The sequence below is a fragment of the Limanda limanda genome, chromosome 2, assembly GCF_963576545.1.
Source record: "Limanda limanda chromosome 2, fLimLim1.1, whole genome shotgun sequence".
In the NCBI taxonomy this organism is placed as follows: domain Eukaryota; kingdom Metazoa; phylum Chordata; class Actinopteri; order Pleuronectiformes; family Pleuronectidae; genus Limanda; species Limanda limanda.
Genome location: NC_083637.1, coordinates 6,236,459 through 6,250,455, shown reverse-complemented (window position 1 = coordinate 6,250,455; position 13,997 = coordinate 6,236,459). Strand labels below are relative to the sequence as shown.

The 13,997-nt window shown below is 46.3% G+C and overlaps 1 protein-coding gene across 1 annotated transcript in view; it reads right to left on the bottom strand.

Moving 5' to 3' along the window:
• Nucleotides 1-491: 491 nt before the first annotated feature.
• The window catches only part of LOC133015761 (protein sidekick-1-like), a 166,926-nt gene continuing 153,420 nt past the window's right edge, over nt 492-13,997 (bottom strand). Inside the window, exons 38-46 of the mRNA XM_061083032.1 lie at nt 9,053-9,239; nt 8,309-8,446; nt 7,999-8,160; nt 6,710-6,835; nt 6,183-6,347; nt 5,064-5,201; nt 1,879-1,999; nt 1,609-1,738; nt 492-797 (exon numbers count right to left, since the gene is read on the bottom strand). Of these exons, the coding sequence (XP_060939015.1) occupies nt 492-797; nt 1,609-1,738; nt 1,879-1,999; nt 5,064-5,201; nt 6,183-6,347; nt 6,710-6,835; nt 7,999-8,160; nt 8,309-8,446; nt 9,053-9,239 (1,473 nt within the window). The remainder of the gene's footprint in view (nt 798-1,608; nt 1,739-1,878; nt 2,000-5,063; nt 5,202-6,182; nt 6,348-6,709; nt 6,836-7,998; nt 8,161-8,308; nt 8,447-9,052; nt 9,240-13,997) is intronic.

The window sequence follows — 13,997 nt, the reverse complement described above, 5'->3', positions numbered from 1 at the left end:
CCTCCAATCAGGGCATAAGAAAATCCAGAAGTGTGTGTTTGTGTGTGTGTATTTGTGCAATTATGCGTAAATACAGGAAACCGAAGAAGAAGAAGAAGAAGAAGCGTTGTGCAGAACATTCCACGTTCACCGAGTCCGAGGTGGAATTCTCTCGTCCACATTTACACAAACTGGTCCGTCTCTCGTGGGAGAGTCTCTGAAATAAGTGTGTGAGAGTGTGTGTGTGTGTGGAAACATTTACTGCGTGTGTGTGAGCACAGTGACGGAGGAGAAGAGCAGGAGAGCAACACACACACACACACACACAGTGAAGATCTCTGTGAACGAGGGTGAAGCTGAGTGGGTTTAGTTCTTTGGGGCGTGAAGGTTCGTCACTCGTCCTCCTCATCGTGTCCTCCCTCTCCTCTGAAGCCGTCAGCTACACTTTGTGTCCATGTGTGTGTGTGTGTGTGTGTGTGTATCACTTTTGTGCAGGTTTTTAGTCTCTAAAGTCAAACGAAGGAGGAGAATCCCGTCACGGGGGTGCGTGATCCCGGCGGGTTGGTGTTGGGGTTGACGTGCGTGTGCGCCGGCTGCCCCGTGGGCGTGTAGGCGCCGCCCGTGCTGTGCTGGGTGACCACGGTCTGGTAGTACGGCTCCGTCTCCGCCGCGGCACATTCCTCGTAGCCGAACGGCGCCGTGATGGCTTTCAGGCCTTTGGGCTGCCGCTTCCACGAGTTGTAGTAGGTGGGGTCGCTCATGTAGTGGTTGACGAAGGAGTGCTTCGGCTGCTCGTCCTCGTAGTCACTGTCCGTCAACTGGATACACACACACACAAAGACACACACACACACACACACACACACACACACACACACACATACACAGCAGGGGTCAGTTTATCTATAAGACAGATCATTTATACACAGTGATGTGATGATGCCATGATGATTGACGAGTGTAAAACATCTCAATTGGCTGTTCACTCCAGAGTCAGTTACTCAGTGTCTGTTATAAAGAGAGAAAACAAATTTGAGTGATGTTCCCGTGATAAAATGAAAATCTCTGGACACATCCAGACAATAATCAAATCCGTGACTGATCACTATCACTCATTTCTTCTTTTAGGATCTTTTTATTCGTCATCTTGAGGCAGACAGAACTCAAGGACATTTAGAAAAAGATCCTTAGTCTTGAAGCAGAGACTTTTTAACCATTATCATCAGCATTTTGACCAAATGAATAAAAGACGAGAGAGACAGATCTTTGACGGCTCAGCCCAGAATGTGGTCTGGTGTGATCGGTTCACTATCCAATCTGGGTTTTTTCACACCTGTATTGAGAGCTTCGGATCACGAAAACCATCAGTAAAAGTTACATAGTGGCTCTGAATTGGAGAGAGAAAGAGAGAGAGAGATGAGAGAGAGATGAGAGAGAGATGAGAGAGAGATAGATAGATAGATAGATAGATAGATAGATAGATAGATAGATAGATAGATAGATAGATAGATAGATAGATAGATAGATAGATAGATAGATAGATAGATAGATAGATAGATAGATAGATAGATAGATAGATAGATAGATAGATAGATAGATAGATAGATAGAGAGATGGAAAGACATTTACCTCTGACTCCGACACCTCTGTGGGTTTCTCGGTCAGCGTGGTGCTCTCCGTGAGAGCAGCTCCGTTGTAGTTGTTACAGATGTCCTCATCAGAGTAGTGAAGACCACCTGGACTGGGCCTGGGTGGAGATCTGCACACACAAAAACACACACACACACAGACAGACACAGACACACAATCTGTTATATATCTAGTCCTTTGATCAAACCCATGTGTGTGTCTGTCTGTGTGTGCGTGTGCGTGTGCGTGTGTGTGTGTGTGAGCGCTCACCTGGTGCCGTTCTTCTTCAGGAAGGAGTTCTTGGTGTTGAGCGTCCTGCTGTTGAGCTCCAGAGCCGTGAAGCCTCCGTTGTCCAGAGTCACCGACTCCTCGGCCGTGGACACGTGTTTCCCTGGAGGAAAGAAGAGCAGGAGTCAGACGGATAAACACTAGAATATAAGAGTCAAGGGAATCATGTAATCCTGAGATCTTCTAGTTTTTGTGTGCCTCGCGGCCAGCGTTTATTTTCACAAACAAATCAAAACACAGCGACATCCGGGTGCCACACAAACATCCGCTTTTAACCACCCCCCGTGCACTCGTTACCTTGGTAACCCCACAGTAAGTGTGCAAACCCCATTAGTGTAACGTCTTTGGTTAATTATGTGTTATCACCTGTCCCCTACATACGTCCCCCCAGAATTCACAAACAAAGTTAATACGTTGGGGCTCGAATCACCCGACCTGCACGGCTCCTTAAAACGTGAGCCAGGGATGTAGTCTGGGGCTTAACTGGAGGCACTCTAAGGGCTGTGCGGTGGCCCGGGGGGTGAGCAGGAGGGCCCCCCCGCCGTGGAGGCTTAGCTACCTCAGTAGGTTGAGTTAGATCCAAGTGGGCAGGTTTCAGCCAATCCACAGATACATGTTCTGGTTTACCACCAATGTCCACGATAAACGTTTTAGGGCCAGCCTCAATGACCCTAAATGGACCGTCATAGGGACGTTGAAAGGGCCCGCGATGAGCATCCTGACGAATGAACACATATCCCGCAGAATGAAGTTTGACAGGAATATGAGAACGAGGGAAGCTGTGTTGCGATGTGGGAACTGGTGCGAAAACCTTGGCATTGTCCAGGAACGTAGCTCGTTGTTGTGCTGCTGACCAAGAAACTGTAGTATCAGGGACAAAATCCCCAGGGACTCTCAACGGCTGGCCATAAACCAAGCAGATGAAACTTGTAGGTCTTCCTTAGGGGCGGTCCTAAGCCCCAACATGACCCATGGAAGCCTGTCATCCCAGTTACTGTCCTTGAGGCTGGCACGTAGAGCAGCTTTCATAGAACGGTGGAACCGCTCGCACAGCCCGTTAGCCTGTGGATGGTTTGCCGTGGTGCGGTGAAGTTTAGTCCCCAGGTTCTCTGCCACCGAGTTCCAGAGTCCAGATGTAAACTGCGGGCCCCGGTCACAAGAAATGTCAGATGGGACGCCGAACCGAGCAACCCAGGTGATGATAAATGCCCGAGCCACATCAGCCGCTGCTTTTGACACCAACGGCACAGCTACCGGCCAACGTGTGGTTCTGTCAACCATGGTGAGAAGGTGTGTGAACCCCTGAGAGGTGGGCAGGGGCCCAACCAGGTCCAGGTTAACATGGTCAAACCTTCTTTCGGGCACTAAGAAATGTGCCAGGGGGGCCTTAGTGTGGTGGTGGACTTTAGAGGGTTGGCACACCACACATGTTTCAGCCCACTTCCGCACATCCTTTTTAAGTCCATGCCAGACAAATCTTGCTGCTACCAACTACTGTGAAGGTCTTTTTCCTGGGTGTGACAGGCCATGGACAGCGTCAAAAATCTGTCGTCTCCATCCTGTGGGAACGACTGGTCGTGTCTGGCCTGTGGAAACATCACATAGGAGTGTAGTGCCAGCAGCACCAAAAGCAACATCCTTCAACCTCAGTCCTGTCTCAGCCGTCCTCAGTGCCTGAACATCTGGATCCGAAATTTGATCTGCTGCCATGCAATCATAGTCCACACCCAGCTGGACGGCTCCAGTGATCGCTCGGGAGAGGCAGTCAGCCACCGGGTTGTGCTTGCCTGCCACATGTTGTATATCTGTTGTAAACTCCGATATGAAGGAAAGCTGGCGCTGCTGGCGAGCAGACCACGGCTCTGCCACTTTAACCATGGCGAACGTCAAAGGCTTGTGGTCCACGTATGCTGTGAAACTTCGGCCCTCTAGCAGGAAACGAAAGTGTCGGACGGCAAGATAGAGGCCTAGCAGCTCCCTATCGAATGTACTTTAAATCCACTCATTGGGACACAGTTGCCTGCTGTAAAAGGCGAGCGGCTGCCAGGCCCCCTTGACCCACTGCTCATGCTCCGCTCCAACTGCAAAGTCCGAAGCATCGCTCGTGATGGATATCGGTACATTGGGTGCGGGGTGTGCCAGCATCGTCGCCTTAGCCAAAGCTGCCTTAGCATCCTCAAACGCTTTATGCCTTTCCTCCGTCCAAATCACTGCGTGCCTGGCCGCTTTACCCTTCAGGGCCTCATAAAGGGGTTGCATTAGCTGTGCTTCATGCGGAATAAAGTGGTGGTAAAAGTTCACCATGCCCAAAAACTCCTGCAGAGACTTCACTGACAGTGGGCGTGGGGAATTCACCACAGCTTCCACCTTTGAAGGGAGAGGAACTGCACCGTCCTTAGTAATGTGGTGTTCCAAGAAGTCGATAGTCCTCAGCCCAAACTGACACTTGGCTGGGTTTATAATCAGGCCATGCTGACTGAGTCGTTCAAAGAGTGTCAAAAGGTGAGACGTGTGCTCTGTCTTAGAAGCACTAGCCACCAGTATATCATCCAGATAAACAAATAAAAAAGGAAGGTCCCTCAGTACTGTATCCATCAGTCGCTGGAAAGTCTGAGCTGCATTTTTAAGATCGAACGGCATCCGAAGGAATTCGAAGAGGCCAAATGGTGTGATAACCGCTGTCTTGGGTACATCCAGTGGGTGCACCGGCACCTGGTGATAGCCACGGACTAGGTCCACCTTGGAAAATAGGACTTTATCCGCCAAACGGGCAGAAAAGTCGAGGTGTTGTTGAGTCATTGAGCCGGCGGTAATCGCCGCACGGGCGCCAGCCACCGCCTTTCTTTGCCACAATATGCAGCGGTGAAGACCAAGGGCTAAGACCAAGGGTTTGTTGTTCTAACGAGGAGGGAGCTGTCGACTCTGTGGAGGTGACGTGTTTCTCCTGTGGAGCTCTGAGTGGATCTGATCTGAACGGAGCTTTACTCACACTTCATAAGGAAAATACATTTCGGGATTGTGAAATAATATAAATCAGTAAGCACTGAATTTGTTATTTAATCGCAAATGAGGTGCTTAATGGTTTACTGATTGAAATGGTTGAAATGTAGACTAAACATATTTTTATATTCAACTTTCCAGGAAAAATTCAACTCTGACCAACAGACCTGTGCCACAGGCCTTGTACTTGGTGCTGTGTCCGTGCAGCAGCAGCGTGAAGACCAGGACCAGGATGAGGATGATTCCCACCAGAGCCATCACCAGCAGGAACCACCACTCCTCGTAGAACGGACGCTCGGACAGCGCTGCAGGCAGAGAGAGGGACACAGGCTCACTTTTCTTCTTCTGTGGTTTCTACTTGATGCTGCGGTTTGTCCCACAGGAGCAGGAATACACCTCCCAGTGTGTAAAGTGTACTTTTAGTCTAGAGCAAGGTTTTTCAACTGGTTTTGTCCCAGGGACCACCATTCTGACTAGAAAGTAATCCGCGGCCCACTGATGTGTCTACGTGTGTGTGTGTGTATGTGTGTGTGTGTGTGTGTGTGTGTGTGCATGTGGATAGAAGGAAGTTTTAACATTTGGTTTTCCATGTTGGTTTTATTTAAAAACCTCAACCAAATCTAGAAAAATCTGTGAAAAAACAACCAAAACGGTTGTTTTCAGTGCTTAAGAATTGAACAAAATTAAAATGCAGTTTGTAGTTGTACTGAATCTCAGAACCATATGTACATCAATATATAACGTTCATGTAGCTGACATGTTGAGAGAACGTTAAAGTAACGGTGTTCAATAACAATCAACATAAACTGGGGCTACAACTGAAGAGGGAAGATGACAAAGTAATGCAGAATGTCACAAATGATAATCATACAATATCACACAAACAATTGAGGCCTACTTAAGTTTAACCTCATGATCACCAGCACCTTTATATTATTTTAGACATATTTTTCTTATTTTAGATACTTTTCACGATTTTCAAGAGTAATCTGGAAATGTGTTGAAACATCAACGCGAATTTTGCGGAACCCCTGCAATGCCATCACGGACCACCAGGCGGACTAAAAATCACAAAGGGGCTTTCAGCTCAGTTGTAGTTGTGTGGCTCTGCCTGTAGATGGCAGTGTACCCAAAGGCACACAAGGACAGTCACAGTGAATCCAGCAGAATAAACCTTCAGTCACGCCCCAGTCAGACGAGTGGGATCAGCCTGTTCATTAACCCGACTCCTCCAGTGTGTGTATGTGTGTGTGTGTGTGTCTGTGTGTGTGTTTGTGTGTGTTTACCAGCTAGCGCTGCAGAGGCTGTACTCGGCTGGCCGTAACCATAGCGATTAACAGCGATGACTCTGAACTCGTAGCTGATCCCTGACCTCAGGCGCTCCATCTGTACCGACACGGACCTGCTGCTGGGAGGGAGGGGTCTGATGAAGGACTCCCACACCCCCTCATCTGAAGAGAGAGAGGGAGAGAGGGAGAGAAGTCGCTCCATTTAAGATTTAGTCGATTTTCAATGTCATTAAATGATTCAAGACATTTTTTAAATCAAATTACATTCCAGACAGCGCTGATTATTATTATCAGGGGGAGAATTAAACCCCAGTGGATGATCCCGCTGAGCCTCCTCACTCTCACCCGCGGTATTACACCTCTGGTTATCTTTATTAGACAATTGCAGCTGACTTGATTTTCACAGCAGGTCTAAATGAATCCAGGGAGCGCCACGCTAAATAAAGTTCAGAGTGGAAGTGGAGCTGGAGCTTCTCTGGAGAAAGAGATGAATGATTGTTTGTCTTTGTGTTGGAGGAGCTCACCTGAGGGCCGAGCCTCCAGGACGTATCCAGAGACCGGAGCTGCTCCCACGTCTCCCTCCGACCAGTGGATGTTCAGATCAGAGGACGTCTTGGTGATGGACATTTCCACAGGAGACCCAGGGGAGCCTGTGAAGTCATACACACACACACACACAGAGGGAGAGAGAGGGAGAGAGGGAGAGAGGAAGAGACGGAGGGAGTGAGGAAGAATCAGAATCAGAATCCTTTAATAGTCCCACAGTGGGGAAATTTGAGGGTTTTACAGCAGCAGCGCAGGCACAGGGCAACAAGAGCAAAAGAAAGAGCAAAACAACATAGTAAGAAACAGAAACAACAATGAGCAAAAAGAAAAAAGTAAACAGTAAATGAGCTGCCAGGGTGTCCCGCATGGGGTGGGAGGAGTTGTCCATCAGGGAGGATAGCTTAGCAACCATCCTCCTGTCTCCTACCACCTCCACCGTATGCAGTGGACCCCCCAGCACACTGCTGGCCTTCCTGATGAGCTTGTTAAGTCTCTTCCTGTCGGCTGTCGAGATGCTGCTGCCCCAGCAGGCCACTCCAAAGAAGATGGCTGATGCCACCACCGAGTCGAAGAAGGTCCTCAGGAGTGCTCCCTGCACACCAAAAGACCTCAGACTCCTCAGCAGATAGAGTCTGCTCTGTCCCTTCTTGTAAACAGCCTGTGTGTGATCAGTCCAGTCCAGTTTATTGTTTAGGTGAACACCCAGGTACTTATAGGATCTCACAATGTCAATGTCCGTTCCCTGGATGTTCACTGGTGTCGGAGGAGAGTGTTTACTCCGGCGGAAGTCCACCACCAGCTCCTTGGTTTTTCCAGAGTTGATCTGGAGGCAGTTCTGCTGGCACCATGTAATGAAGTCCTGGTTCAGTTCTCTGTATTCCCTGTCATCACCGGCGGAAATGAGGCCGACGATTGCAGAGTCATCAGAGAATTTTTGCAGGTAGCAGTTAGTGGAGTTGTATGAGAAGTCCGAGGTGTAGATGGTGAAGAGGAATGGAGCTAGAACGGTTCCTTGTGGGGCCCCCGTGCTGCAGGACACCAGCTCAGACTCACACCCCCGTATCCGCACATACTGTGGACGGTTGGTGAGGTAGTCCAGGATCCATGCGGTGAGGTGGTGGTCCACTCCGGTCTGCTCCAGCTTGTCCCTCAGAAGTAGAGGCTGGATGCTGAGAGGGAGAGGGAGAGAGAGGAAGAGACGGAGAGAGAGAGGGAGAGGGAGAGAGGGAGGGTGGACACACACACACAGAGTTGTGCTCCTCCTCACCTTGCACAGGCTGAGCCGTGATGTTGGTCTGGAGGGGGGGGCCGTGGCTGACTGTGAGTGCCTGCACGCTGAACGTGTACGTGGACCCTCGGACCAGGTCCCGAACCTTCAGCCAGCGCTGCCAGCTGCCCTTCACATCCACTGTCACCACTTTACTCACACCTGCTCGCACAAACACACACACACACACACACACAAACACACACACACACAAGTTGAAAGAACTGTCAGTCTCCTGCCCGACATAAGGGTGAGAGTGTGTGTGTCTGTGTGTGTCTGTGTGTGTCTGTGTGTGTCTGTGTGTTCATACCTTGCACCGGCGCTGTGGGCTGGTAGACGACCCTGTAGCCCTCCAGCTGTCCATTGGGAGTGAGGGGAGCCCCCCAGGACGCGTTGACGCTTCCTCCCGTCACCTCGGAGAAGGACAGGTAGCTGGGGGGGCCGGGAGCTGAGGACACGTGGAGAGAGGGAGAGAGATGGAGAGGGAGAGAGAGGGAGGGAGGGAGAGAGAGAGAGAGAGTGGAGAACGACCAATCAGATGAGACGGATACAGAGAGAAACATCAGATCATGTGGTTAGTTTCATAGATATATAGATAAAGACTAGATGTCCCGCACATGGCGGCCATCTTGCCAGAGGTTGCTCGCTCACCCATAACATTGTGTTGGTAAATAACCATAACTTGCCCAATTTTCAACCGATTTTTATAAACGGTCTGGTTTGTTATAAACGTCAGAGATGTAGTTATGACACTGCATACTTATGAATAATTATGTTCTTTTCTAAAAAAATTAATAATTTATGCAGTGTCATAACTACATCTCTGATGTTTATAACAAACCAGACCGTTTAAAAACCGGTTCAAAATTGAGCAAGTTATGATTATTTTAAAAAGTAAGTACCACTACAACACAATGTTATGGGCGAGCGAGCAACCTCTGGCAAGATGGCCGCCATTTGGTGACGTCCGGCTCCGTCGAACGAGACATCTAGTCTTTATATATGTCTATGGTTAGTTTGGTTTTGAGGGAACAGAACCGTCGCCCTTCACTACCTGACTGCAGGGTCCGAGCCCCCCGGGGGTCGCTGGGTGGTCCGTCCCCGGCCGTGTTGAAGGCCGTCAGGGTCACCTGGTACGGCGTGTAGCTCGTCAGGTTGGTGAGGTGCACCCGAGTGTCCGGGACAAAAATCACCTTCACCTTCTCGCTCTGGTTCTGCTTGTCCCTCTCCCAGTAGTGGATCTAACAACACAGGGAAACAAACACCGTCATCCACACTGTTCTTCATCCTGCTCCTGTTTTTCTCCTCTTCCTCACTTCATCTCTGACAAGTGTGTGTTCGTCCTTTTGCTCCTGAGGTCAGATATCGATCCACATAAAAAACAAGTGCACCTGTATTGTTTTACTAGGAAGACAAAGCTGGTTATAAAGGGGTTAGATGGCGTTGACACTTTAACACACTTTAAGTAGATGTACAGATTCAACTGCTCGGGTCATAAAAGAGTTGAACCTCCAGAGCAGGGGTTTTCAACCGGGGGTCCGCGGTGAGGTTAAACTTAAGTAGGCCTCACATGTTTGTGTGATATTGTATGATTATCATTTGTGACATATTCTGCATTACTTTGTCATCTTCCCTCTTCAGTTGTAGCCCCAGTTTATGTTGATTGTTATTGATCACCGTTACTTTAACGTTCTCATGTCAGCTACATGTCTGTACATTTAAGTCATGAACGTTATATATTGATGTACATATGGTTCCGAGATGCAGTACAACTACAAACTGCATTTTAATTTTGTTTTCAATTCTTAAGCACTGAAAATCAACCGTTTTTGTTGTTTTTTACACAGATTTTTCTAGATTTGTTTGAGGTTTTTAAATAAAACCAACATGGAAAACCAAATGTTAAAACTTCCTTCTAGCCACATGCATGACTGCACACACACACACACGTAGGCACGGGCGCACGTAGAAACATCAGTGGGCCGCGGATTACTTTCTAGTCAGAATGGTGGTCCCTGGGACAAAGCCAGTTGAAGACCCCTGCTCCAGAGGACCTCTCCTCATTCCATTTTCTGCTCATTTGAGAATGAAATAATAATTTAATGGAGACAAAATTGTGTCTTTTCACGATAAAACACAATCACTGGTTCCATTCCACGTGGCTGAGAAATGTGCTCGGTGACTGACTTTGAGGAAAATGAAACCTCAAAGAAAATCCTGAATGTGTGACTTGCACATTGTGTCAGGGTCACACACTTTTTATGGAACAGGCTGTAAATAATGAGAGTAAACAGATGAGCAATATACTTGATATCTCACAGCCAGTAAACAGCCTATATAAATGCATATCCAGCATCAGAATCAGTGTGGTGCATTAAAGCTGCTCGTCTCCTGCTCATAATGGTCCCTCTGATTTTATATATTACCTTATATGAATTACTACTCATCTTTCTACTGAAGTTTCTATATATAACATGAACAAAACCCTGTCTATGAATGACACTGGTGGCCGTTGAGTGAACTGCAGTCGGCCTCCTGTTGCTCGTGTGTTTTAAGGACCAATGAGGTTCTCTGATCCCTGAAGGAAGTCGCCTCAGGCTCCACGTTCATTCAGGAAACTGAGAAAGTTAAAATGTTTAAACTTATATTACAATCGAAAAGAAAAAGAAAGAGCAGATAGGTGTAAATGCTTCACCATCTTACTTAGAGAACGAAGAGGAAACATTTCCATCAACATGAACTATTCATGTTCTAAAGAGCAGCTGAGAGCACAAACCAAGCAGCCGCATCTGAAACTCACCAGCAGCCAGGTTACAGAGGTGGTTGAGCCTCATGCATTAGAAATGACTCAGGAAAAAAGTGTTTTGTACACAGCCTGATAATCCAGGCCTGAAGCTTCAGTGTGTCAGAGGCTGTGTGAGTGAAGCACATGGACGTCTTCCATGAAAAGCTCTCGAGTCTCGACTACACTCTGGTCGTCAGCTCATTAAAACGTTTACTGGCAGATTTCAGAATCCACCAGAACCTGATATGATACGATTCATTTCATCTGGCATCAGCTTCTTATCGGCCAAACAACAACATGAGACATGATTAGATCCGAACTTAGTTCAGTCAGACAACTCACGTTCAAATGCAACAGTACAACATGTTAGTGTTCAGCGTCCCAATATGATTACATAGATATGATGGGAGTCCATATCTCACCTCTGTCTGTTTTCTTGTTTGTCAGCAGGATTTCACAAAAACTACTAAAATCTGATTCTACAAAACTTGGTGAAGGCCAAGGGCCAAGAAACAACAAAACCAACAAATCTTGTGGTGGATCCAGAACAATTTTGATCACGTTTTAATCACTTTACAGATGTTTTAAAAGAATATTTCATGGATCTTGATCTGTCCAGTGGGAACATGATCCCTTCGGCGGAGGTCAGGTTCAATGTTACAAGACCAAGGTACAAGCAATGAGATCATAAATGTTACCAAATATTTAGCAAGAATTAAGTATCAAATGAGATAAATGCAAATGTAGCTTCTCAATAACTTAGCTCAATCAGACAACTCATGTTCAAATGTTTATTGCAACAGTAGAACATGTTAGTTTTAGGCGTCCCGATATGATAACATAGATATGATGGGAGCGATGAACAAGTGGTTTAACCCCCCCTAACAATTAACGTGTCCTCAATGAAATATTATCACCTCCATACTTCACCCCTGTCCGGTTTCTTGTTTGTCGGTGGAATTACATAAAACTACAAAAAATCTGATTCTACAAAACTTGGTGAAAGTGTGGAACACAAGAAACCACAAAACCAACAAATCTTGGGGTCGATCCAAAAAAATGTTAATCACTGTTTAATCACTTTACTGATGTTTTTAAAGAATATTTCATGGATCTTGATCTGTCCAGTGGGAACATGATCCCTTCAGCGGAGGTCAGGTTCAATGTTCAAAGACCAAGGTACAAGCAATGACATCTTTAATGTTACCAAATATTTAGCAAGAATTAAATCGTTGTCATATTCCTTTAATATCTGGTATCAAATGTGATTAATGCAAATGTTTCCAATTTAAATTCAATCATTATAAACAGAATTTAGTTGCATGAAATTTCAGCTGGTGCATTCATTCCGTTTTTCCCCTGGAACATAAACCTCTCCTGTGCAGTTTGGGATATAAAGTAAAACAACGGCCAAGAGCCACTTAACGGCTCCATTTTGTTATTATTCCCAACTGAAAGCTCCACAAAGCGTCATAAGTTATATTTACAGCTTCCGAACCAGGAAGCAGCAGCTCGTGAGTGGCACTTGAGGGCAGCATAAAACCATCTCCCTCCCTCGGCGAGCGGCTCCAGTAATGAGATGCAGAATAACTCATCCAGCCGCTCACTCCCAAATAAAACCGTGCTACCTTCTGGATAAGAGAGGAAATTCAATTTACTTTAATACTTTATTTTTTAAGGAAATGGGAAATATCTCTGGTGATGCTTCTGGTGATTCAGTAATCCACTCGGCTGCTGCAGGGGATCTATTTTATTTTTTTGTTTTCCGAGAGTGAGACCTTCAGGATTAGTCTGAAAACCTCCGACATGAATGAACATGAAATGGATTTTTTTTTACAAACATCTCTTCAGTCGAGGAGTTGATTAAAGGGTTTGAGGTGAGGATGAAAAACAGCAACAGGAGGTTTTGCTTCACGTTGGATCTTTGCGTCTCGTGCACTTTCCTTTTTTAAAAACCTGACCCTTGCCCCAAGTGTAAGATAGAATCTGGTGGTCTGACACATTGTTTGTGGGATTGTAGAAAAATACAGCAGTTTTGGCAGGTCATAGGGCAGGAAATTAATAAGATTCTGTCTATTAACAGTAATAATAACCCTTTATACCTGCTACTTGGTATATCTGACATGTCCATCACTGACAAATTTAAAAGAAGACTTTATCAGACACTTGCTTTTTGTGCTAGAAAGTGTATTCTTTTGAATTGGATCACAGATAAAGCTCCATCTAAGGCTCAGTGGCAAAGGGTTGTATTTGAATATGTTGTGTTGGACCATTTGACATGTAAACGTCACAGCAATGATGATGTCTTTCGTAAAACATGGGAACCCTTTCTGTCATATGTTGGTCTGAATGTTTCCACCATTCTCACAAGAGGGTTTGTATCATAGCTCAGAATGCTCTGCCTCAAAAGAGGCACTCTGTTTTACCATTTAATTGATTTACTTTTATTTCTGTATACTTTTATTTTACTTATCTGTTTTTTATTTTTGTCTTACTTGTATAGGACGTGACCCCTGAATCTTCTGCCTGTATGGATTTGAATATGTGTGTTAGCCAAATGTTTGTCTTGTTTTTGTTTTGTTTTGTGTTGTATAACCTGTTGGAAAACTAATAAACATATATGTAAAAAAGAACAAAAAAAACGGACCCTTAGTCTCACCACTAAGAAACAACAAATTCTGTCAAAACAAGGAAAATATGGATCGATTTCCTGGTCAAGAATAAATCAGAATAACTGTTTTCTGCCGCAGGTTTTTCGCTGCTGCTCAGACGAACATCACACACACACCTCCTGACAGGCCCTGCATGGTTTGGTGATACCTCTTCCCCCCCGCCCATCACCCTCAGTGTGGTTAACAAGCCCCTCCAGGGCATCCCAGGAAACCCCGACTGTGGAAAAGCTCTCCACGGTGAAGTTTGGTGTTGGTCCTTCCTGCTGTGTGCTGCTCATCTCAAAGAGCAGGTGTGTTAACAGACGTCTAAACCCTTTAAATTCATTCAACCTTCTCTCTTTGCTCTTTTTCTTAATCTCCTTAACCCCCCCCTCCCCCTCCTCCTCCTCCTCCTCTGCCTCACAACCCCTCAAAGCCTCCCTCCATCTCTGGTAGTTTTACCATATTCTCTGAATCCTCGTCTCTAATCAGGATTCTACAGGGATCACTCGCCCGTCTCCTTCCTTCACTCTGCAAATATGACGTTCCCTCCGTCCTTCTCC